Source organism: Bombyx mori, chromosome 5 (assembly GCF_030269925.1).
Source record: "Bombyx mori chromosome 5, ASM3026992v2".
NCBI lineage: Eukaryota > Metazoa > Arthropoda > Insecta > Lepidoptera > Bombycidae > Bombyx > Bombyx mori.
This window is the reverse complement of record NC_085111.1, coordinates 16,315,172-16,342,490: the sequence shown is the minus strand read 5'-3', so window position 1 is coordinate 16,342,490 and position 27,319 is coordinate 16,315,172. Positions and strand designations below refer to the sequence as shown.

General features: G+C 36.2%; 1 protein-coding gene across 1 annotated transcript in view; it reads right to left on the bottom strand.

The window, feature by feature from the left end:
• Positions 1-3,988: 3,988 nt before the first annotated feature.
• The window catches only part of LOC101735828 (cell adhesion molecule Dscam2), a 205,764-nt gene continuing 182,433 nt past the window's right edge, over positions 3,989-27,319 (bottom strand). The window contains exons 6-14 of the mRNA XM_021346467.3: positions 20,598-20,747; positions 20,265-20,382; positions 19,982-20,192; positions 13,933-14,143; positions 7,727-7,880; positions 6,860-7,008; positions 5,873-5,963; positions 5,234-5,415; positions 3,989-4,264 (exon numbers count right to left, since the gene is read on the bottom strand). Coding sequence (XP_021202142.1) covers positions 4,062-4,264; positions 5,234-5,415; positions 5,873-5,963; positions 6,860-7,008; positions 7,727-7,880; positions 13,933-14,143; positions 19,982-20,192; positions 20,265-20,382; positions 20,598-20,747 — 1,469 coding nt within the window. The 3' untranslated portion in view covers positions 3,989-4,061. The remainder of the gene's footprint in view (positions 4,265-5,233; positions 5,416-5,872; positions 5,964-6,859; positions 7,009-7,726; positions 7,881-13,932; positions 14,144-19,981; positions 20,193-20,264; positions 20,383-20,597; positions 20,748-27,319) is intronic.

Genomic DNA, 27,319 nt, shown 5'->3' with positions numbered 1-27,319 from the left:
TCAAATTAGTACTATATCTACCATCATAACCCGAAATATCCCGAGGGTCAAAGTGTCAGGCAGTAGTTCACCCAGCTCTTGGAGACAAATACCTACCGGTAAGTAGTAAGGTCCACTCTTTTCATGTTGTGCGTCCATTGCAGCTGTATAGGAGAGTCGCCTCTTGCGTCGCAATGTAGAGTTGTCTGTGTTGTACGTTTCACCGTCATGTTACGTGAGGAAAACTCAAAATGAGCAGGCTCTGAAAAGTAATTAGATAAACACGGCGATCGTGCAAAGGATAGTAAGGAACAGAGCTCACATGTTTTTTTTTAATCCAACTTCATTACGTGTGATGTCATTTGGGGTCAAATTAAACATATATAGATTTTAAATTGTTTATCCAGATATGATAACCATGCATTGTGATTGGTTCGACTTGACATAAGTAACGCTAAATTAATTTTTTTACTGACACTAGTAAGCTCGGACTATATTTGTGAATGTGATATAAAATTATCATATAGTAAATTGTTTGTTCACCTCTGATACTTTTATCATTAAATTGGGTATCGTATTATAATTCAGAACATAAAATTCTAAGAATGAACTATTATTATGGCCATTAGTAAATTCACAGAGTTACCGGAGCCCATATACATATACAACATAAATGTCACCACCCACCTTGAGATATGAGTTCTAAGTTCTCAGTATAGTTACAACAGCTGCCCCGCCCTTCAAACCGAAACGCATTACTGCTATACGGCAGAAAAAGGCAGGGCGGTGGTACCTACCCGTGCATACTCACAAGACGTCCTACCACCAGTAATTACGCAAATTAAAATTTTGCGGGTCTGATTTTTATTAATGGCATTAATTCGTGTTTTCATTAAATCAAGATTACCGTTAATTGAAATCGTGATAATTTTGCTGAGGCCCCTTCCGATGCCGTTAGTGGAGGAGCACATGTACTGTCCCTCGTGGTGGTGCGCGGCCGCGGCGATGCCCAGGGACCCGTTGAACAAAACCGCGAACTGAAGATCGAGACTGGAGACTGGACGAAAATCTGTCGCTCCGGTCCCTGAAAAACAAAATTCCGTTTTATTAGGTAGGCAGCGGCTTGTCTCTGCCCCTAGCATTGCTGAAGTCCATGGGCGACGGTAACCACTCACCATCAGGTGGGCCGCATGCTCGTCTGCCTACAAGGGCAATAAAAAAAATAAAAAAAATATAGTTCCCGTGAAAATGGAAAAATACACGAAAACGCTATCTACCTATATATACTTATATTAATACGTGAAGAACTTTGTATCCCTTTGAAATTTTCCACACTTATCGAGAATATAGAGAAGAAGTTCACAATGCTAATTTTTTTTAAAAATATACAAAAGATATATTTATACAAAAGATATATTAAATCAATAAAGAAAACATTACACACTACCATGTATTTGACACAACACATATATATAAATATACTCTTTGTTTATTGTCCATTGTCAAACTTTTGTTAGTGCTTAAAGTCTGTGGTCAAATTGAGAATAGATGAATGTTGTTGTCTTTATTATTATTTAGTTTTGACGAAATCTGTTATTATATTATATAAATACAATAGTATTTGACAATAGAACCATAATAATGCTCAAACATAACATTTCAATTGATTAAAGTCGAATTTTGACTTCTGCGGGACCACTAGTTTTAATAAATAGCCCAAAGGTAGTTAAGTATTGTACGTCGGGTCCTAGGGGTGGCGCCGCGAGTCTGGTTGTAGTGTTGACCGCGGGAACCCCCCTACTCTGTCTGGGTTCTGACCCCGGGCTGAGATCGGACGTCGGGTGAGAGAGTGCAAGGGGAGTCAGTCGTTTGGTGGGTGGGACCCTAAATTCCTTGAGCCCGCAGTCTGCTCCCAACACTTGCAGACCGTCAAGTCCCACATACTCCGCGTGCCCCCCAGGCGCGGGGTCCTCGGAGGAGGTTCGGCCCCCGGCCCGAAAAAAAAGGCTTTTGTACACCGGAAACATTCTTGGAAGACAACCAATACACTTTTAAAATTTATATCATCGCTATAGGATTCTTTATTTTTCAATATATTTATATAATGCTACTTGCCTAACTCTATTCCGTGTTGTGGAAACTAATATTCAAAAATGGTTAATTTAGCGTCAACAGAATATAATTTAAAATATTTTACATTATTTCAGATTTTCTTCACTAAATATCCTTAATTTTTGTTACTTATGGTCAAATCACTCTATAGATATTTAGATAGTTTAGTAATTTGAAATTCTGGCGTCTGTATATTAGATTTATAGATATTAAATTCACTTAAATAAATCTAGTAATAGTATAATAATCTAGTAATCTTTTTTTTATTGTTCTTGTAGGCAGATGAGCATACGGCCCACCTGATGGTAAGTAGCTACCGTGGCCCATGGACTTCAGCAATGCCAGGAGCAGAGCCAGGCCCTGCCTACCGCTAAGTACTCTCCACAAGCCTCATTTGAAGAAGGACATGTCATAGCGCGCGGAAAACACCGTGGAGGGGAGCTCATTCCAAAGCCGGATGGTACATGGCAAAAAAGATCTCTGGAAGCTGGCAAAAATATCTCTGGAAGCAGCAAATCTACGGCATTCCTACCGTGGCCTTTCAACCAGGTAACCCTCGGCTCCGGATAGCCTTTCGTGGCACAGTTTATTAGTATCTGGGTGCCCAATAGCGCGGAGACATCTTGAGGCTCGTATACCCAAGATGGTGCAACTGAAAACGAATATTCGAAAGATTAAGCTACAAGTCACTAAATATTTATTTGTTGGTTACAAATTCTAAATGAGACACAAAACATTTTAAGCATTAGTCTAGAAATTCTATTCGCTCTGAAATGACTCTGTTTTGTTGTGTATAAACCCTTTTCGTGACTTATATCTGTTTTGCATGACGTTGAGTTTTATTTCATATATTTTTATCAAATCTTTTTATGTTATTGATATTATATTATTTAAATGAAATTGTCATAAAAACTATTAAGGCTTGACTATATAATTATGGTGACTGATACAGTGTTTCCACAAGAACAGCTGATCGATTATATATATGCCTTAATTATTTCCTAATCAGCTCATCAAGCAATTTAAAAACTATAAATACACATACAATCATAATAATGTTGTAACATTTTCTTCCTTTCTTATTTATTATCGTTTTAACTAACCTTAATTGTATTAGTCAATTTTCTCGTTGTTTCTTTCTTAAAATGCTTTATCAAATTCATCTACGATTGAATGTTTTATTTAACTCACTCAAAATACCATATCTTTACCTTTAACAGCGAGTCTCGCCGTGTGGTTGACTTCGGCAGCCGTGTTGCTGGCGACACAGGTATAATCACCACTGTGCTTCGACGTGACATGGGAGAAAATCAAAAAGCTAAACTCGTCTAGAGATTTCTCTTGAACCTACAAAACGAGGTTGAAGTTTAGAAAAAAAAAAAATTAAACTAAATAATTTTAATACGCTTTTATTAGCTTCAGATGTATGTATGTAACGGAATATGATTTTGACCCCCTTCAAAACGTTGGATTAACTCGAAATTTTGTATTATTATTAAGAACCGATGACTAAATAATAAAAAAAATATTTAAAAAAAATAATGAAAAAATTTAAATTCGACTAAAAAATGAAAAATAAATAATAGTTTAAAAATACTAACAAAATACGCTGTTATGGAAAATCCAACTATGAAATAGAAAATGATTTTATTGTAAAAAAAGCGTGGGGTGCATGGTATCAGTAGTTATAAACATTTTATGCACAGATATGAATAGAAGGGTTATTTTGATAATATCCTGAAAAGCAGCCCACGCTTTTTTTTAATTATTTTTTGAAATAACCTTTTAAAACGGCTGTGCTTGGTTATTTTAGTGCTAAAAACTGAGGTTGATAATGACATTTGCCTTTAAGACTAAAACTGAGCTTAGTTCAACATACGCCGGTACGCGTGTCTTCTAGATAGTATCTACACAAGAGCTGTTATCAAAATACCGATTTCAACAAATGGATAACCAATCACTAGTATAGCCTAGTCCCAAAAGTTACATAGTATTATAGAATACAAAATGCAATTATATCTATAGACCTGCAAGCTAGGCGGTATGTGTTGTCCATCTTTCAGCCAAGCGAAGTAAACGGGCTTGTCTCCGGAAGTTATACCGCATAACACTTGTATAGAACTGCCTTCTACTAAATCCGTTGGAAAGTTGAATCCCGCTATTTTTGGTGGATCTGAAATAATTTTTGTTTTACTTCAAGATGCATTAGGAAACTTTGAAACGCTTATTGATTGCGTAACTTCAGTGTAGTTATGCTGAACTCTAACCAAATCAATGATATCGTGGAGAGAATTAATTTAAATAAATGCGGACTCAATATTTGATCATGATTGGTGGTAAGACCTCTTGTGTGTCCGCACGGGTAGGTACCACTACCCCTCCTATTTCTGCCGTGAAGCAGTAATGCGTTTCGGTTTGCAGGGTGGGACAGTCGTTGTAATTATACTGAGACCTTAGAACTTATACTTAAGGTGAGTGGCGCATTTACGTTGTAGACTACGTTGTCTATGGGCTTTAGTAACCACTTAAAACCAGATGGGCTGTGAGCTCGTCCACACATCAAAGCAATAAAAATATATAATCATAAACGACTTTTTTTATGTAAGATTTTGTGTATTCACCAGAGCGAATTTACTACTATTAGTTTAATATAATAATTACAAAGAATTGTTTGCACATACATGACAGTAATTATCTTATTTTGAAAACAATCTAACCAATCGTAATAGTTTTTCCTTTCCCAAACTTATTTCTAATGAAGGACAGCATTATGCAACAAGAGTCAAATTCACAAATATTTATAAACTTAAATAGTTGTTGGTAGTGGGGCTTATTATTAGCCAGCATGCGGAGAAACCAGAAAGCAGTCATACAATGTGGCTTAAAGGTTGACCATTGAGACTTCGGTCTCGGTGACCACCGTTACCATATCACAACAGAAGGTCTGTTAGATCATCCAAAAAATATACTTAAACGAACAATAATGGGAAAATTTAAATCGAATTAAAAGGAATTACGAACTTTTTTAGTCGTTCCCTAAAAATACTCATGCGTTCATTGTTATAAAGGTAACAATCGTATTCTAAGGTAAATTTAATTTTTATTTAATTAAGAATTGCATGGAATACTAAAAAGCCCTTACTTCGTACAAATATTTGGATATCCTTCTGAGCGTATTGTCCAGAAGGTGATGTGACTCGGCAGGAATATACAGCTGCGTCAGCTGGTTCTGCCGGCCAGAGCAGCAGGTCTCCAGACGCACCAGTTAATGCTCGACCACTGCTGGACGTTAGATCCATTCCTCCTCGTTGCCAACGGATTTCACTGTAAGGGAATATAGATATATGCCAATTGAAACAGTTTAGTTCAGAATTAATAATCTCTGAATTTCTAGAAAGATTTCGAACCTTATCTGAAATTTACTCTTCTAATTAGAAAATTAAAACCTCGTCTAAAGCAGTACTAGGATTGACTAAACTTTAAGGGACCAATCTGTGTTTTTATTCTGAGACTCCAAAACGCTGCCTACATTAATGGTTTTGACTAAGTGAATAAAATTAAATAAAAGAAAAATTACTGTTGCGTAATCCAACAGACAAGAACAAAAATCTAATTAAAAGTTAGTTGTCTCATTTATTGTAAATTAAAAAAATGAAAATTTCTAAAATTACAAATAATTGTATTAGAATATTATTAATTTATTTAAAACTACTTGAAAACTAGAACATAAATAAACTCAAGGAAACTTATATTTTTACTAAGAAAATGCACCTCCATCAACCTGATTGGGAATCCTGAATATGGGCAGTAGACGGTCGTGTTCACACCTGCGACCACGCGGACGGGGCCGATGCTCCTTATTGATGGGGGACCTGCAGAAATATGCCCAATTTATTATATATATCCCGTTCGGTATTGCGGCATGTTAGATAGATACGATGGCTGTTGTATCTGTAAAACTTTGATGCTTACATAAAGCTTGCGATATCTACTTGGTAATGGGTGATTCTGGGACATCACATGGATAATGCATAAAATACTGCCATTGATTTTGAGATCTTAGTTCAAAGTCACAATGTATAACAACAGAATTAAAATGCATGTATATGGTCACGATAGGACCGATGCTACCTTAACATTAGTAACGAAAATTCATGTGTGTTGGCTGTTAATGTATTTATTTAAAACAATTGATACGGACGATTAATTAAAACTATTTCTACTGTGAAGTAGTAATGCATTCCGGCTTAAAGGATGGGTTTACCGCCAATTGCCCAGTTAAGCCGAGTGCTCATTCACCCGTCTAAGCAATAAAAAAACACCGGCCGCAGAATTTTGCCTGGGCATGATCGGACCAGTCGATACGAATATACCAAACGTCCTATCCACATTAGCTCCGACGTATCTTAGCGTTTCAAAGCTTATTCTTCAATTTTCTTTTCATTACCTACGAATAGCGTTTCGCTAAAATCAATTAAAAATATGTAAATAAAAACAAAATTCATCGAAGTACTTTATTCTTAAAACAATAAACTGTAAATTTTTGTCTACTACTGGTTTTATTATTATTATTAACGTAGTCTAATAATCTAAAAACAGATCAATAAATTTAATGAATTCCATGGTGATGTCTATTTTTATTCTGAACTCTATAATTCAATTTTTACTAAGCTAATCATTTTAATTGCATAACCTCTTTGAACAAAACCAAGATATTTGCTTAGGTAATACCCTGCTATATTGAAATTATAAACATCTGAAATCTTACCGTACACATTGAGTCTAGTTGAATGGTCGACAGAGCCTCTGGTGTTGTGAGCTCTGCACGTGTATCTTCCACCGTCTTCAGGTCTCACTGATGTTAGATTCAAGTAAGTCACTACGTCACCATTAGTATTCACGAACTGTGTTATGCTCCTGTGAAAAACGAACGTTTATTAGTATTATTATTATTATTATCATCATCATCATCATCATTAGCCCTCAGTCGTCCACTGCTAGACATAGGCCTCTCCTAATCTACACCACTGAGCCCGGTCTTCAGCTCTCCTCATCCACCCCTTGCCGGCTACCGTTCAGAAGTCATCGCACCACAGACCAGGGGGGGGTCCTTGTACTATTTTAGAAACTCCCTAATAGCAAATAGAATGATTTTGCACTTTTATCCCAATTCTATCGCAACTTTTGTTTTATTAATTTTATTTATAAATAAAGTTCACAGTTTCATGCTTGCGGCCATAACAAAAAAAATATGGAAAATTGCCACCAATTTACCCTCCATTGCTTCTAATATTATACATTTCTTCTTTAAATTAAATAACTAATATTACACTATGGTAATAATTAATATAGTAATACATTTTTTTTGGTACAGCATACATAATATATTATAATATGTTGCATACATGTTGTTTGTATGAAAACAATGGATTTTTGTTTAGATTATCATTAAATTTGATAGCTGAATGAAAATAGAAGGATATGACTGTACCGAACTAATAAATCCAGATCCAGATCCAAAAGTAAGAGTAATGAACTTATCAGGTTTGGAATGTCACTACACCTGGAGAAACCATGGCTAAGAAATGATGGTTGTCGAAGAAAGATGAAAACTATGTAGTAAAATAGCACCAACCTCTGTGGGTTGCTGTGATCTTCAATAGGTTGACCGTCAAGCAGCCATGTGAACCTTGGGGGCGGCGATCCTGACGCAGCGCAGTGCAGTGCTAATGACGGACCAGGATGTAACGCTTGCTCTATAAACGTATAGTGTAGTTCTGGTGCTGTATCTGGGAAGAAAAGGTCAGATGTTGAAGACGATCCTGATTACTAACTAGAAGAAAATATGCTCTATAAACGTATAGTGTAGCTCTGGTGCTGTATCTGGGAAGGAAAGGTCAGATGTTGAAGACGATCCTGATTACTAACTAGAAGAAAATATGCTCTATAAACGTATAGTGTAGCTCTGGTGCTGTATCTGGGAAGGAAAGGTCAGATGTTGAAGACGATCCTGATTACTAACTAGAAGAAACATTTTGGTTTTTTTTTATTGCTTAGATGGGCGGACGAGCTCACAGGCCACCTGATGTTAAGTGATTACTGGAACCCATAGACATCTACGACGTAAATGCGCCACCCACATTGAGGTATAAGTTCTAAAGTCTCAAGTATAGTTACAACGGCTGCCCCACCCTTCAAACCGAAACGCATTACTGCTTCACGGCAGAAATAGGCAGGGTGGTGGTACCTACCCGCGCGGACTGACAAGATGTCCTATCACCAGTGATAACTTATTTAACAATGTCAAGCTAACCGTAAAGTTTGTGGTTACATAAATTTATCTTCATATCTGATAATGACGTTGGATATATGAATCCCTTGGCTCTCATAATTCAGTGTTTGGGTTTATTTCCCTAATCATGTTAGGTTAGTTGATATGATAAATTTGATGTAGTGTTTGCTGATCGAAATGAAACCAGTTATATTCACAACAGGTCGTTATGAATATATGAACTGTTTGGCTATGTTCTATTGTATAATTATATATTGTTACTGGTGGTAGGACCTCTTGTGAATCCGCACGGGTAGGTGCCACCACCCCGTCTATTTCTGCCGTGAAACAGTAAAAATAAAGGAAAATTTAGAGGAATTACGAGCGTCTAAATTGTTAAAGGGCAGTCGGCTTTATTGCGATCCTCGTGCAGCCGGACATTCTGACAGGCGATTTGTAATCATATGGTATGAGTCAGAAGCTGAAGCGATAATCAATACTAATATATAAATCTGCAGTGGTTTTTACGGATGTTCCGTTATAACTACTGAACCATGCATCCGATTGATTTGAAACTTGGTATCCATGTAGAAATGTACTTAATGGATAGGCTAACTATATATAACTGTTGGACTCCCTAATAATAATGACAATAAAATATAATAATGTTAATTTTAAATGCCCAGCGAAGGTAGCGAGTCAATACTAATTTTACACTTTAATTTCCGATTTATAAACTCCCTTACGTTACAGTTTTCGTGATAACAAGCGAATAATGTCAAATGTCAATAAATATTTTCAAATGCCCATCATATAAGAATCGCAACGTGATAATTTATTTCAGATACCCGGCGATGACAGTTGACTAATTGTATCGCTTCAACCACTTAGATGAATTATTTGTCAATGTTTTCATTACCGAAGTTCCATTCTGTCTATGCGCTTTTTAGAGTTGAATATATCATTTCATTATTTTCCAATTTTTTGCTGCGGCTACCAATAAATTCACCTACATAGTAAACTTAAATACCTTAAAGCATCACTGCAGTATCAGTTTTCATATAAAACTGCTGCTCATATATAACTGTTCCAAAATTAAATTTTGGTTCGTTATATACGCTGACTATCTCATCTAGATTTCCTAAATTTACGATTAGAATAATTATCCAAATTGTTTTAGACCGAAATTATAGTTTTAAAACAAATCTGTCCACGTCGGAATACTATTAATGCCGTTTATGCCTATCTAATCGGATAAAACTTAATTGTTTTTCATTAAAAGTTTATATTCTATTTTTCCAAAGCAAACAGTGAAATCAATAGACAATAAATGCCATCAGAATTAATACAAAAAAAAAACTATTAACAACTATGAACTAGAAACCAGACCTAAAACGAAAACCATTACTAAAACCGAAATTATGCCAAGCCATTTTCATTCCCTCAACATCACGATGCATTGAATAATATTAACTCTAACTGGGTCACACCTAGCAACACCTATTCTACAGAGCTCTAGCCACAAAGCAATCCTCTAACGGAATTCATCTTCATTTATGTTCTCCACTGCACTAGTGGTACTATAAATGGGGTCATCGGAAATTCGAAAGCCTGGAAAGCTCGCCTCGGTCAGTCCCAGGCCGACAGGGTAAGCCTCCCGTTTGACGATCTCAATTGAACGCAGCGTTCGTCTTTGCTTGTATGGCCTAATTTGTAAATTACGGCGAATGAAAAATATGTATGTTCCATTACCTCCATTGAAAGATAAGTCTTATCCTAAATAGAACTACTCAAAAGTAGGTTTGAAGGGTTGGGCAGCCGTTGTAACTATACTTGAGACCTTAGAACTTATATCTCAAGGTGGGTGGCGCATTTACGTCGTAGATGTCTATGGGCTCCAGTAACCATTTAACACTAGGTGGGCTATGAGCTCGTTCACCCATTGCTTAGGCAATAAAAAAAAACTGAACGATAAGTCTTATCCTAAATAGAACCACTCAAAAGTAATTTAGAATTAAAAACCATACAATTTTTATACCAATCCAACCGCGGCAAAGGATCAAACCATTAATTCTATAGTCCTGTTAAAAATATAACTTAAACTTTGTGTTGTATGTACGTGTATGTGTGGCTTGCAGTATTTATCACAATATAAGTAAGCTAATATCAAAAAAAATCGCTTAAGTTTGTATCTTTAGCCACCACTTTCGTACGTACATCCACAATCGACGCATGACCGGTATAGCAATTACTGCATTTGACGATAATCAATAAACGCACCGCGTGCATAAAACTGCCAACAGTCGTGCCACTTCGGGAAATTACATCCATTCGTAATTACCGACCGAAGCCTGTGATTGGCCGGATGGACGCTAAAAGCTCGGGTGCGACCAATCAAATACGATTTTTGGTGTAGAAATTCTGAATATTTCGCAAGTCTATTGCAAAAATATTGTTATTTTATACACTTGGTGAACTACATCTAGTCAGTCTTTGTAGGAAAATTTGCGGATGGATTTTATTCCTTTCAGAAAAAGCTTTTACAGTTTTCGTGGTTATTATCGATATAGAGCATAAAATGAGCTCAAAATAAATGTGTACAACTGTCTATCAATCATGATTATTATTCATAAAACAAGGAAGTACTCCATAAATTATTGTTAGCAAGTAAAACAAAACAAAGGAATTGAAAAATCCCAAGCGAGAAAAGGTAAATAAAAACAGTAGACCCATTAACACAAAACAGGCTCTTAGCTTGACGATAATCTAATTTACGCATCTCACAGTGCTTAGGTTTGTTTGTACACAACGGACTTCGGAAGTTCGAATTTCACATTACAGTACGTGAATTTTTTATGTCTTAATTTAAAAGTTACATTTTTAAATTAGTTTACATTGGAACGGTACCTTTGTACCTTATTGCCAGATTTATTATATTCGCATATAAAAAAACCGCACCTCTGTCCTTAATAATAAAAACTTTAAAGTTAGTTAATTAAGCTTTGACTGAAATGTTGTAAAATTTGTTGTTTAAGATTAAACTTTCGCAATTTATCGATATTATTAAGTGTTTTTTTTTGCAATTATTGTTGCTCTGCTGGGTCATAAGGCCGGTTTGAGTGATGGCAAGTTACAGTCATTAATTAAAATCTATCTGTTGACTCTTATCAAATCTTAATTTAAGCCGGACAATTTTCCAGATTCTTCTCCAAATGTACAGAAGTTAGCTCTTATTTGGTCCTATATTAGGTTTGAAGGGTGGGGCAACCGTTGTAACTATTGCTTGAGACCTTAGAACTTATATATCAAGGTGGGTGGCGCATTTACGTTGTGGATGTCTATGGGCTCCAGTAACCACTTAACACCAGGTGGGCTGTGAGCTCGTCCACCCATCTAAGCAACAACAAAAAAATAATTTAACTTCGACGAACCAACTAACAAAATAAATGTTATTTAAAATAAGCTCGGACCCCACATTGAAGTCAAGCAACAATGTTGAGCGCTCAAATGAAAAATTTCATTTCTACAGTTAGCTACTTCGAAGAATTCTCAAAGAATTGTCTGTGTTTTTTTAATTCGACGTCTTTTAAACAGATAGTCAATTCCCTAGAAGAATTTCTTACTCAAGTTTCATGGGTTTGAGATGTGGTGCTGGAGGAAAATGCTGCGGATTCCCTGGACGGCGCATCGGACAAACGCATCAATCCTGGAAGAACTAGGCGTCTCCTTAAGACTCTCCACCATTTGCCTACGTAGAATTTTAGAGTTTTTCGGTCACGTTGCGAGAAAAAAGGGTGACAATCTCGAAAGACTTCTCATCACCGGCAAAGTGGAAGGAAAGAGGCCTAGGGGGCGTAGTCCCATGCGCTGGTCCGATCAGATTAAGACGACTTTGGAATCCAGCATCAATGTCGCTATCCACTGCGCGGAGGACAGAAGTGAATGGAAGAATATAGTCCTGACAAAAGTGCTCAGTAAAGGTCACGACCCTCAGAACTGAGGAATACGACGCACGGAGGATGGCGCTCCCTGTAGGTAAATAATGTAACTGGCGGGTTTCTTTTTTTTTTTTTCTTTTTTTTTGTGGTGGTAAAGCGTCATGCGATCCTGCACTGGTGAGTGCCATCGTCCAACTTATTTCTACCGTGAAGCAGTAATGCCTTCCGGTTTGAAGCAGTAATGGGTAGAGCCAACGCCGTACTGCAAAACTGAGACTTAGAACTCATGTCTTAAAGTAAGCGGCATTTAGGTTGTTGATATCTATGGGCTCCCGTAACCACTTAACACCGGGGCAGTGACCTCGTCCACCCATCTAAGCGATAAATAAGTAGTATTTTTAAATGTGAACTTTCTTTTTCTGTTGTTTAGGCGCGTGAACTAGCTCACAGCCAACCTGGACTTAAGTAGTTATTCGAGCCCATAGATATTACACCGTGATGCCGATATTCATCATGAGACATGAGGTTTAATTCTAAGTCTATGTAAGAGATAGTCCGTAGGTCTTGCTGCTTCTAGTTCGACTATCACTAAACATTAAAAAGAGATCGTAAAATAAATTTTGCGCAATATTTAAAGCGCGTAATGTAAATAGCCGGTGGCACAGGGTGAACAGTTTCTTGTGATGCGGGGGGAGGGGGTTGATTGATTTTGTTTTAAATTGATGATTCACGGAGTATGAACACAAATAAATAAATGGAATATGATAAATATTTATACGAGGCCTCCAGTACGGTCCGGCAACTCTTTCTACGACACAATTATCTATGGTATTTTTTATTTATTATTAGGCAGGGTAGAGGAAAAGCAAATATGTACAGTCGGCTATATACATACGTATACTTGACGCTGGTAGCGTGCGCACACCATTTTTTTGAGTTTCTGTATATTTTACAATCTCAAATATCGTGAGATATTTTCAAGATTTCTTGTGGCTGGCTGCAATTTTTTACCACCCGAGGGTAATTGGTTACCATCACCCATGGACGACGAATGGATGAACATTGCACGGATTGCAGGCGGTGGTATGGTCAAAACGAGATAATGGTATCATCTTAAGCAATTCCTCCGAGTATTGAAGAATGGTGAAGGAACACTACTTATCTGCTTAGTGCTGTTCGTTTGCATCATCATTTCCATACTGTTGATGTATTATGTGTATGTATTGTATGTAAGTATGTATATTGGTATATAAATATTGGTATACTTATATATTCCATATTATATGTAAACGGTATATATTATGTTTATTGTATGTATATATTTTCTATGATAATGTATTGTCTATAGTACACCGCAACATACCTGCTATATTTTTATATTTTCTAGAATTTCTGTTAATTAAACGGTTGTCTGGAAGAGATCGCTTTTAGCGATAAGACCGCCTATTGTACAAATGTATCTGCTTTTTTGAATTTTTTTTAATGTTTCTGTCTCTCTCTCTCTCTCCTCTCCATGGAATATACAGTACAAAACGCAGAGAGAACTGAAGATCATTCGTAGATCCAGAGGTTCTAAGCGATCCGTAAGATGGTGAGGTTTCATACGATTTCGGGAATAGTTACAGCACTTACCTCCAAGTCTTAGTTCTGCAGCCGCCTGTGCACTGTCCAGATCTCGTTCAGCGAAGCACTGGTATATCCCTCTATGAGCACGCACCACGCCGTGTACCCTCAACACTTTCTCGCCCCCACCAACTGGCACTCCATCATGTAGCCATCTCACTCTCGCATCACCACCTTCGACCGAACAGTTGAAGACCACTGAACTTCCAGAATTAGCTACCTGTGAAACCAAGCAAACCAGGAATATATTTTACGACCTTAAAAGACTCATTGAAAAGCATCTGAGTTGATCCCATATATGATTACAAATTTTCCGTCATACATTTATATTAAAGAACTAGCGACCCGCCCTCGCTTCGCTTCGGAAACATTAAAACACACATGAAACCAAAAAAAATAAATAAAAAAAAGTAGCCTATGTTCATCAGGGACAATGTCGACTTCTAATGGAAATAGAATTTTCAAATCGGTCCAGTAGTTTCGGAGCCTATTCGAAACAAACAAACAAACAAATCTTTCCTCTTTATAATATTAGTATAGATGATTTCCTCAACGTACATATATTGCAAGTAACTATATCGTCTTTTCGAATTAAAAGTGTAAAATTTCCAAAAATATTCGAAATTGAGTTAATATGCGGAATCATTTATTTAGTATCAGTGATATCACCAGTATTTTTCTCATAAATACTGTCAAAAGAGCGTACTTTAGTTTTAGTTGTTTTTTTTTTAGTTTACCTATATTTTGACTACTATTAACAAAATTATTACATAATTTTATCTTACTTTGAAACACAGATAATGTAACTAGTAAAAATTAAAAAATAAATGTTGCAAAGATGATTATGACTAAAATATCATAATATTTTTTTATTTTTTTTTTATTGCTTATATGGGTGGACGAGCTCACAGCCCACCTGGTGTTAAGTGGTTACTGGAGCCCATAGACATCTACAACGTAAATGCGCCACCCACCTTGAGATATAAGTTCTAAGGTCTCAGTATAGTTACAACGGCTACCCCACCTTTCAAACCGAAACGCATTACTGCTTCACGGCAGAAATAGGCAGGGCGGTGGTACCTACCCGTGCGGACTCACAATAGGTCCTACCACCAGTGATTACGCAAATTATAATTTTGCGGGTTTGATTTTTATTACACGATGTTATTCCTTCACCGTGGAAGTCAATCGTGAACATTTGTTAAGTACGTATTTCATTCGAAAAATTGGTACCCGCCTGCGGGATTCGAACACCGGTGCATCGCTACACACGAATGCACCGGACGTCTTATCCTTTAGGCCACGAAGACTTCAAATATGCTAAACCTTTATAACACTCTCCTGTAAAATTGAGTAAGTTTTGAGATTATACAGTTTTAATGCGAGAAGACGATATCAGCATTTCCAGGATAAGATTATTTTAAAAAGGGCTCTTATGCCTGCTCGTCATGTTTGAGATAAGACCTTAAACCTATTATTTCGATCTCTTATACTGGCTACTCGCGAATTTTACATAGGTTCATGTAGACTTGAGTATGTTTTCAACTTTTCCAATGAGCAATCATAACATGAATTAGAAGTTCACCTCCTAATGATGTGAATTACATTCCGCAACGATAAACATAAAACAATGTTTACTAGTACTTGATATTTTTATTTAGATTTTGTTTTCATTTGAGGTATTATTTCATGCTTAACCTTTTAAGCTTTAAGCTTTTACCTAACGCGAAAAGTATTCTTAGTCTGAGCTCAAGGATCAAAATCTTTTGTATTTACGACAGGTATTTAAAATAACCTCCTCCAGTATTTGTCTGAAAATATTTTAAACTGCGTGAAAGTTTTGAGACTTAAAATTATTTGAGGATAAATTCTGTGGATAAAGTAATAATCGGTATGGTGTCAAAATATTAAGCTCTCCTGATATTATACGTAATTGACTAAGCTAATTCCTCTAATGTCTAGAAATGAATATTAATTTGTTATTTCTTTATGTTACTTTTTTTTTCTTATTTTATGATTCATAGTATATTTTATTTTATATTCGATTTCATTTTGCATTAATAACATTTCACTTCAGCCGTCATAAATACAAAAAGCAACTCCAGCAATTTAGGGAAGCAGAAATTATCAATTAAAATACAGTAAAGTTTAAAATGAAATGAATGACTTCTGTTTATACAAACGATTGTTACAATTACAAAGTTTAGGATGACTTCTGAAACGACCCCTCGCAACCCGGCTCCTTAAATTTTCATGTTAAAATTATCTCTACTTTACGAGTTTTTCAGTGAAGTACTAAAGTTTCAGGAATTAAAATACTTAGCTATAAATTACCGTGATGTGTCCCGAAATTTAATACGGACACTTGAGTCGTCTATTATCAAAGGTGGCAATCTGTGCATTTGGACAAAAAAAAATTATTGATATGTCAATACAGATTGATTTGAATATAATCGTCTCCTTCAAAGAATAAGTTTCAAAATCTGCATTAAATAAAGGTTAATAGTTAACCTGTTATTTATCTAAGATGTCGTTCCGAAGAGTTTTGTGACTGCCAATGGAATACAAAGTCAATAATTCGTTTTTCTGATTTACCAATCATTGTCCAAAAGTCAGATTGCCGGCTTTGATAATAGTCGACTCACTTGTAATAAATAAAAATAATCATATTCTAGAAATATAAGCTTAATACATATACATACATAAGTACATAATATACCCCTTTTAATTAAGCTTTTTAATGAAAACATTTGGTTTGGCGTTTTATAAACGACTTTCGTTGTTGTAACGATGGCCTCTATAAGATAATCAATATCCAAAATTTAACGAAAATTCATGGAGTAATTTTCAACTGATGCTCAATGAAATAAAAAAGATAGATAAACCATATTTTCCCTAGTTGTAATTTTAAAAAAGCAATTGTTAGAGGTTTATAAAGAAATCAAGCATCAAAAGTATATAGAAATAATTTTAACACACAGATAAAACATGATAACCTAAATGTTACAGCCCACTGCAATCCCCTACGATTCGCACCCGACTTATTCGACAACGGTCGGCCAAGACAGTGGGCCTTTACTTGAATAATTCATGAGTCGCGCTGACGAGATCGCCACCGACGGCCGAAGATTAAACATAACTTGCTACTTCTTTGTACGAACTAGTATTAGGTATAGTATAATATAGTATTATAAGTCCGTGACGGGAACGGGGGGTGAAGCTTTTACATAAATGAAATGAGCATTTGCCTGCAAAATACTCTAGCCTGGGTGTTTTTGTGTGAATATACTTGCAACGTGATTTTCTTCATCTAAATATTATTATATCTCTGTGAATGTGAATGAACTATAAATATAAATGAGTGATAGATTAGGCTTACTAATTTTAATGGAGTTAATAGCAATTTTTAAGAGCAAGGTGAAAGCTGTGGTTCAATGTGACTGGTTTGCCATTCCAAGGAATTTTATTGGAGAATTAAAATCAAATAAAATTCATGATTTGGATACGTTAGTTAGTAGAACGAAGATAAGTTTAACAGGGAAATAACTGCTCTATAGAAATAAATGACTACAGATGCTCCTAGTTTTTTTAAAACAAAGTCCATAATAATATGGACATTTATGAATGATGCAAATAATGCTTAATAATAAAACAACATAATAAAATCATTTACCGTTGGTTTGGTGAAGAATTGAATCTTAATAATCTTATACCTTTAAACGAGCAATTCTTGTATATGATATATATATGTATAATCTGAATCTCGGAAAAAGCTCCAATGATTTTCATAAAATTTTGTATACAGGGGATTTCGGGGACGATAAACCGATCTAGTAAGCCACTTATCAAAAAAAAAATCGAGAAAAGCTCGGTCATCGTCTAGTTATTAATTAATATGAAGATATAAATAAAGTTATTGAAAACATTTCTATGACAGAAGAGCAAAAATTTTTTAGCAAACAACATGATAATAATATTTTATTATGGTATGAAAATATCGTTTACAGATCGCCATTGAACGTGAACAGTTTACCAGTAAAATGTATAATAAATCTAAATTATTAATATTGAAATTGCCTTTTCGCTCTGACAAAGGACTGGATGGATTCGGACTGAATGAATTATTCACGAGGTCGGTTGTTCTAGAGATGATTAACTTGCAACGGACACTTGACCATAGAGTTCGAATAGTTGGAGTAGTTAATTTGGTTTTACAATCTCAATTCAGACATAGTCTTTCTTTTTAGTTTGATTTAGAAGAAACAGTAGTTTTACAAAGGCCTACTGGTGTCAATAACGATTTTGGATGAGCCATTAGTGAAAATGTTAGGTTATAAACGAATGGTGAAAATTGTCTTTTTCAAAGTAGTTCCCAAGGACAAGATTTACGCAAGAAAATTGTTGAAAAGAAAATTAAGCAGGAAAGTTAGTTCAAACATGAATGTTGTATTAATTATACTTTACCAAGATTTTTTTTATTTTAAATACTCGGAAAAACTCTTGTCACTTTAACATATCGTGAAATCATCACTATGCAGAGACTGGGTCAAACCCCTGATATTGCTCATATGTAATAGTATCCGAGACTAATCTCCATCAAGTGGGCCATGTGTTTATCCTAGCTGTCCACTGTCCTGTGCTTAATGGTAATGTTAGACGCGCGATCTCATCATCAAGCTTGCGTAAAGTTTGCCCAACTTGATCAGTGAAAACACCGCGGTACGCACCCAAACTCGAACCTAATAGCATATGAGACTTCGACTTTATCATGTCTCAAAATGAAATTTGCATTCACTTTGTGATGCCTACGACCTTTGTTAGCCAGTTAACACAAGTTGAGCCGTGAGAAGGTTTGTCCAACCCAATACCCTAACAAAACGAATAAAATTGTATTCCATATTTTTATTCTCGATGTCAATATGGCTTCATCTTAAATCATACATATTCGTCGAACGAACGATATGTCGACATCTCGGATCCGCGAACCGTCTGATATAAATCAAATGTGACCAGAATATTAAGTTATCAATGTTTACATTCAAAGAGCATGTACAATTTCAATCTAGGCTTCTGTGCGTATATGTATTGATATGGAATAGAAGTAATAGTTTTCTACTTCAGGGCTGTCATCATTGCTTATTTCTTAAGATTTTTTTAACATGACAACGTCTTATAATTCGATGGAGCCGGCTGCACGCACGAAAAACCATGACCCATGTGGCGTTACCTCGCTCTGAGGCGTTCCACGATCACGTGGCTAAACTGGCAATAAATTTCTCCAATTATTTGACGACACCAAAGACGTGATCATGGAACGCCGTAGTCAATTCGAGTTTAATTTGAACATTGAAAACGTCATGAGAGAAATTGAAGCGTCATGATCAATTCAATAGTGATTTCCATTTACCTCCTTCTCCATATCCATACAAAATATCTATCAAACAAATAAAATTAAAATTTTCTTTTGAAAAATGAAACCATTCCATCAGTATTTTCTTATGACGTTGTCACGTTCAACTATCGCCAGTATACCGACTTTACAGACAACCGATTTTTTTAATATTATATTCTCCTAACCCTCTAATCCTAGGCGCTTTTGCAAGCTCATGCGAATAGTTGCACTTAACTACTTGTTTCTGCCGCACAACCTCAAAAAGCAGTAAGACTTTATGACTCAAAACGGGTAGCGACTTTCACTTTGAGAAATCCATGAACACCGATTACCACGTAACCCCAGATGGACTGAGAACTCATTGAACCATCTATACCAAAATACAAACATACCATGGCATTGATGATACACATAGTAAACACAAGAATGGATAGGTAGCACCATTATATTTCTGCGGCGAAGCAGTCATACGGTTTGGGGAGTGGAACACAGACACACAATACACGTAAGACTTCCAACCTATTTCTCAGGGTTTTATCTACGCTTAGAGGTCTATTAATGGCGGTTACTGGAGGGAGGAACTAGGAGGTTAATGATGGGAACAGAAATGAATAGCCAACATGTAAACTATGCGTTAGAAAATATTTAAAGATTCTTGATTCTTACTTGTAATTGCGGATGAACGCTAACCACCAATCTAACCCGAACCCTCAGTCTGGCGTCTTTCCTCTGCTCGCCATACTGATTGTGTGCTCGGCAGGTCCAAGTTCCGCTATCAGAAATCTGGGCTCTTCTTATGATCAGGACTTGATCGGACACAGATATTCGGATGCTGTTCGAAACGGGACTGAGACGACCATTCGTGTAACGAAACCAACTAAAAAAACATAATTAGATTACAAAACTACGCACTTGCAATTCCTGTAGGTATAACTTCAGGCTTTCTTACCTATATGTAGGTGGTGGGGTTCCAATGGCGCAGCACACTAGACGTATATCCCCACCCTGGAGCACCACTTCGTCTTCGGATACCATTAGCATCCTGGGTGCCATACTTCCAGTGGAATCTGTTTCAAAAGACAGCAAACTTTGTTTATACTTCTTGAAATACCATAACAGAGGATACTATATGAAGTACTTTGTTTTTTTTATTTCTACCACCAGTAATTATGCAAATTATAATTTTGCAGGTTTGATTTTTATGGCTTTATTGGCTTATGGCCAATGAACAATGTTTAATCGTATGTTTAAAATATTTTCACAAGAATCAAGTGCTACTTACGCGAAACCGTTAGAATTGAAGGTGGACTCTTTCTCTTTTCCCCAGTCAGAGAGTGTTCAGCTTCGCAAGAGTATGAGCTGGCGTCACCCGGGCGTGCATCTCGAACCACCAAGATATCGTTGCGACCCCCTCCGATGATATATCGTCCTTCTGGACAGTACAAAAGTTTCTTAATTTCGAACCCTGGTACCCAAATTATGGACGGTATGGCATCTTGTGAGCCCGCACGGTTAGGTACCACCACCCTGCTTATTTCTGCCATAAAGCAAATTTTTTTTCTGTTTAGAAAGTGGGACAGCGGTTTTACTACAAAGCTGATACTTAGAACTCTCATATCTTAGAGTGGAAGGTAGCATTTACGTGTTTGATGTCTATGGATTCTGGTAACTACTACGCACCAGGTGAACTGTGAATTCGTCCACTTACCTGAACAATAAAATAAATAAAAATGTGTGTGTGTTGTGTGCAAGTCACACACTGTAGAAGTGAACTTATAAAAAATAAAAATAATCGCAAGGGTCAACCACTCCGCAGTTCAACGGAGCAACCCCATCCTGGGGGAACCGCCTGCATCGTTACGGTGTTCCTACGCCATGAAAGTATAATTAAGCAAGAGAAATACGAGAACGTCTATCAACTGTATAACATCTCGTCACCGCGATTCAGGAATTGTTGAATTTACGTGCAGCGTCATCTATTGATAACTAACTAAATAGAAATAAAAGAATCTCAGGACGCTCTGAGAGCCACGACAGCTTGCACGGATGTCAAAAACACACTGAACTAGTCGTGGACGTGAGACCGCGTGGAGCGCTTCGTGATTTGTCGGCGCTGCTCGGAGCCGCTTCGGCAAGCCAATCGTGGCACACTTATTTTTTCGTTTAGTTTCATTTCGTTTCATCGAGTTTGAAATCACAACGGTTCTAAAGAAGTTTCACTTCAAAAATACATTTTTATCACGATCGTTTATCACGAAATATATTTTCCCTCTATATTTTCTTCAAGTGGATACCGAAAACTTTTTCATGTCACTGAATTGTTTACAGCGAGAAATTCTTTTCAAATCTCAAGTACCCCCTATCTAATTCGATTTACAAAATGTTTCTTGAAGCTTGAACGAGAATTTGTACGAAGTCGTCAGGACAGACCAATTTATCGAAGTAAATACATACCTAACGTTCACGAACCATTTCGAGATGAGCATTGCCTAATAAAATAAAGGAATACTTAAATAATCGAGATTTCGACCTCATATCTAAATAAATACAGTCGCCCATCTTAAGATGTAAAGTCAACATCTCGATTCATTTGAAATAGCGACTGTCGTACCCTTCAAGGGGTTGATGACTTCAGGGTACAAATAGGCAGAAAATGCCACCAACTAAAGTGGAACACAAAGCATACGCACTTACATGGTATCTTATAAATATTCATAAAACTATGGCCTAATAATAAAATTACAAAAACAAAAGTGGTCGAGGAAAGCGAAGGGTTCTTTTAACTTTGAAAATAGGAAACTGCTATCGTCGAGTACACTTACGCACTTATAAAGTCACATTTTTTTTCCTACTTATGCTGATAGCCTTGAGAGGCTATTTCAGCTTCTCCTTGACGTGTAGGTGAGCTTACGAGGCTCTAACCGAAACTATTGCTAACACTGGCCCTAGCAAGAGCAGTGCTTTGCAGAATCTACCACCGGATCGGAAACGCGACCCACTGAGAAGATCCGGCGAGAAACTCAGTGGGCTGTGTCTATGGGTTAATTTACTCGTCGAGCCCTTCGTCGCAAGCGACAGGTTCGACGAGGACGGTGACCGGTGCTTGTGGTACCTAAAAGCACCATTAATGGATTAAAGCCACACTGTACTTACTGATAATAGAAACGAAACGAACCATATTCGAATACATTCGTGCACGAAATAACTAAGGATTTTTTAACTCATGTTGTTCAATTATTGTCAGCAAATACCACTTTCAATTTTAAGTATTGTTACTAATATTTTTGTTTCTATATATGTTGTTGGTAGCCCTGTTTTGGGAGGTTATTACTTTGTACCCATTTCTGTGTTGTTCTTTTAGTGACAGAATTTTCTATTAGATTCGAGAACATTCTTACTAATACCTGCTTATTATTATGGTCTGCTAATATTATCTACTTCAGATATTTAAATGTTTTTAACAATCGACTTCAAGATTCAATATAAACATTTCAAAAGACTGTAGACAAAATTTTTGGCATAATGCTTAAAAAAATTAATATCGTTTTATCCATATTAAGCATAAAAATCACTCTACAGGGTCTTTTTCAAAGTTCTACAAGATTAAGATCGCCTCAAATCAAAATGCTTAGGCTATAATTTAATCAAAAACAATTCAATTCCTTATTTAACTAAAGCCATAAAAAATATCTTAAACACATTTCGACGCGAGAGCCCGTCCCTAGTCGGCCAACGCAACGGTCGTCACGATCAGATAACTTTTAGACGGGAGTTTTTCAATGAATTCTAAATGTGCCGGTGCCTATACTCAACCAGCTTTTGTTTTGCCTCCGTCGTTCTCAGCTGATGTTCCAAAGATACGATTGTTTGCATGATTGTGACTGATGAATATTTTTTTTGCCCGACAGACTGAAGATTTAAAAATCTCTACGTAAATAAACAAAAAGAAAGCATTTTCTTTGTTTTGTAATCTATCCCGGAATAATATTTTGGAATCGTTTTTCAAGATGAGCATCGTCATTTCCAGGATTCAGTTATTTTCACTATATCAGATGGGCTATACGACGACTCCTCATTTACGCCCAAAAAAAAACTGGAATATTTTGAAGATCATCTTTGTTAAGAATGAAAGGAAGTTTAGAATTGGGAACGTTTGAAGAGTTCTGCTTAGACGTGGGTGGGCTTTCGTTTTTTTTAAAAAGTAAGTGGTCCTTAAGTTGATTGGCGATAGTGAAAAATATGTAACTATGGGTAGATGAAGATTTTTGGATTCAAAAATACGATTATCGAAAAATCGACAACGGTCTTGAAATTAAATCTTGATGGCCTTTATTTAAAAAGAGCTTTAAAGCAAGGAATGTATTTCAAGACTTTGCGCCAGTTACTACAATGAGTATAGTCCGCAAGAATGCAGAATGAAATTACAAGATTTATCTTCGCATCTAAAACAAAAACAGAAAAATGTGTCCAGTTGAAATTGGAGAGCAAGAATTTAAAATTGGTGCATCGAACACTTTTTGTCTTGAATTGCAGTGGAGAAGAAAGATGTTAAAGAATAGCTGTGATATTTTTACTCCAGAGATAACTTAATTCCAATTACAAATCCCAGATTCAAGACGTTTCAAACAGAGTTGTGCGATACTCGAATGAGTTTCTAAAAATGTAGTAATTCCATTAATTCCTCCGGTTTTTGCAAATATGTTGGTTTTACTCAATGGCCCAAAGATAAAATATGTTGATGTTAGATAAGTCACAGGTCATTAAACTATGATTCTACCCGATTTATAATATGTAAAAGTATTAGTTTTTTTAAAGCATTGGAATAAAACTCTTCAATTAAAAAATCAGGAATATTTTCCCCCAAAAATTTCAATTCCAATGGAATAACATTTACCAAATTATAAACTTAATAACTTGTTTGATCGTAATGTTCCTTTCGCAACGCAAAATTAAATTGCTACAGAACTCAGTAGTTCTGGTAAACAAAAAGTTTTCAACGAAATTACTTACTTATGTTTCGTATTTTGTTTTTAATTTACTCCAGAAATTGCTTTTCAGGGAAAGGCCTTATTCGGATAAATAAAATTGAAAACATAGTGATTTTTTTTTGGATGAATTTTATAATTAAAAGGCAAGTAATAAAAAGTTAGTTTTTTGCGTGATTAAGTTTTCTTCTATATTGTTGATAAGTAGGTAGAGCGTCTTATCAGGCTGCGCAGCTTATTTGAGATTCTCAGAAATCAGAAATTCTCAAGTTGTTTTAAATGATGGTATAGCCCATAGGTGGGAACCTGCGGCCTCCGCGTGGTTCTTGTGCGGCCCTTTGCCACCTAGTACAAAATGGTAGAGTTCGTTTCAAGTAACTATTGTACATCAACGCCATGACAGTTGCGCGAAAAATCCCGCCAAAGACAGTCATATTGTAACATGACGTCAGATTACTAGTCTGAAACGGACTGCTAACACGCATGAGCGAAGCTCTTGAGTCTCTCTCTCTCTGAGAGCTCTGGCGCACAGACCATCCGTTTCAGACTTGGACACTCAATGTCAATTTTTTAAACATGCTCGCTGTTTACTTTCCTGCTTCGGAAGTACCTACTGTTGCGAGACAACATTTTCTCTCAGGTCAAAAATAAAAACAAATTTAAGAACGCCAATTACAGATGCACATTTAGAGGATCAACTAAAGCTGTGTGTTACGAAGATTGAACCAAATATACAATTACTATAAAACAAAGCCAAATACGTCACTAACTTAGTGAATAAAATAATATTTTTTTATAATATTTTTATATTATTTTATATGTATATTATATTTAAAATTTTGTAGTATTCTGTTTTATTTTTTCTATATAATGCAATAAATTGTTAAATCTATAGAAAAACTATAATAATTTCACAAAAGTCACTTTCTTAGGTCAATCAGCTTATGCGGCCTCTCTTATTGCTGCCTAATTTAAATGTGGCCTCTAATGGTAAAAAGGTTCCCCACCTCTGGTATAGCCATTTCGAATGCAATTGAGACTCCCACTTCAAGGCGTGAGGCAATATCTTCTATAGCAATGGGGAGTACAGCAGAACCTAATAATATTAGCCCAGTATTTTGTTTCTAAATCTAAAAAAAATCTTTAATAAATGTGTGAATGTTACAAAATTTTGCAATGAAACTGTGCGAAACACTTGCGTTTATTCATTTCAGCCCTAACAAATAACTACTATTTAAAAGAAAAGAGAAAGAATAAATTAGTCCATAAAATTGTACATCGTCTGCTGAATGAAATTTAAACTTTATTTTCAATAAAACTCGAGCGTGCTAATGCAAGTTTAATGTCCGTCTTTGATGCAGTTTCGAGGGATTACCGCTTTGTTCTTGAACCTGGAACAATCGATGTATGGATATGGTAATTTAACTAAGTGACTATACTGAGACCTTAGAACTATATCTCAAGGTGTGTGGCGCATTTACGTTGTAGATGTTTATGGGCTCCAGTAACCACTTAACACCAGGTGGGCTGTGAGCTCGTCCACACATCTAAGCAATAAAAAAATAAAAAACTAAGCGGAAAATTTTAAAGAAACTTAACAAATCTTATACTAAGTAATGTAATTTTTTTTTTTAACGATCTAACACCACAAGTTACAAACGTTTATCTATATAAATAAAAACGAATTGCTGTTCGTTAGTCTCGCTAAAACTCGAGAACGGCTAGACCGATTTGGCTAATTTTGGTCTTAAATTATTTGAGGAAGTCTAGAGAAGGTTTGAAAGGTAGATAAATATGAAAATGCTCGGAATTAAATAAAGATAACAATTTTGTTTTTCCTTTGACGTGTCCCCCGTCGGATGGATTTCTTTTGTTTGTTTTAAGTTTATTTTATACAAAAGTTTAGCTCTTTTATTTATCGATTGAGGCACTACGAAGTCTGCCGCGTCAGCTAGTTCTGTAATAAAACGAGTCAAAAGTTGACAGTTGCAGATTGTATTCAGCTCGCTCAATACAAGACGAATGACGCTAAGCCCCCAGATACTCCTTTTCTCTTTATCCATTGCCACATCCACGTTACAAGCTGTGTGTTGTTTCTGTACTGAAACGACTCGCAAGTTGGCAGTTTCGTCGTTTATGCAGATTGCATTCGGTTCACTCAAGATTTAATACAAGACGGGTGACGCTTTCTACTTCACTTAGTTAAAATGTACAGCAGTGTTCGAAATGTTCCACACACGAAAATCGCTCTTCTTAAACACAAAATAAGTAAGAGTTTCCTTCGCCTTATTATTATCGTTTAGTTACTACTTATCTGGTATTTAATTGAAACCTGGTATCTAATAGTTCTGAGATATAAAGAAAATTTATTTGGCACGAAGGTTATCGTATCTTTTATTAATATAAAGATGATGATATGTAATTACCATTACACCTTTTTTATGATTGAAGTATTACTGGTGGCTCGAAGCCCTTTCCAGTTTCACCAGGACAGGTGAGCGAGCAAAGGCTCAACTAGGAGGGGTGGAATTTGCTAACAGCTGCCCGAGCGCCTCCGAAGGAGACCTAACAACTCAAGAGCAGCTGCTTCGCGAATGAATCTACTACCGGATCGAAATCGCGACCCGCTGAGAATATCCGGCGAGAAACTCAGCGGGCTGATGCATGGGTTAGGTTGCACGTCGAACTCTTTGCCGAGTTCGACGAGTACGGTTACCGGGATCCCTAAGCCTGCTCCTAGTGTTAGAGCTGAATGCGTCTAATGCAAGAGTTATTAGATCTGATGGCTCCGTAAGAAAGTGACCATTATAACTTGAAATATGCTCTATTACAAATATTGGTTATAGTCTTTGATGAAGACCCAAAGCGCCGCTCCTTAATTACTTAAAAAAGCATTCACGTCAAAAAGTAACTTAACAAACAAAATCTTCGAGATTTGAAATTACTTTTTGTCATTAACATTCCGAATCCGAGAACACTTTCTTGTTATTATGAAACAATGAAGCTATGAAATGAGTTT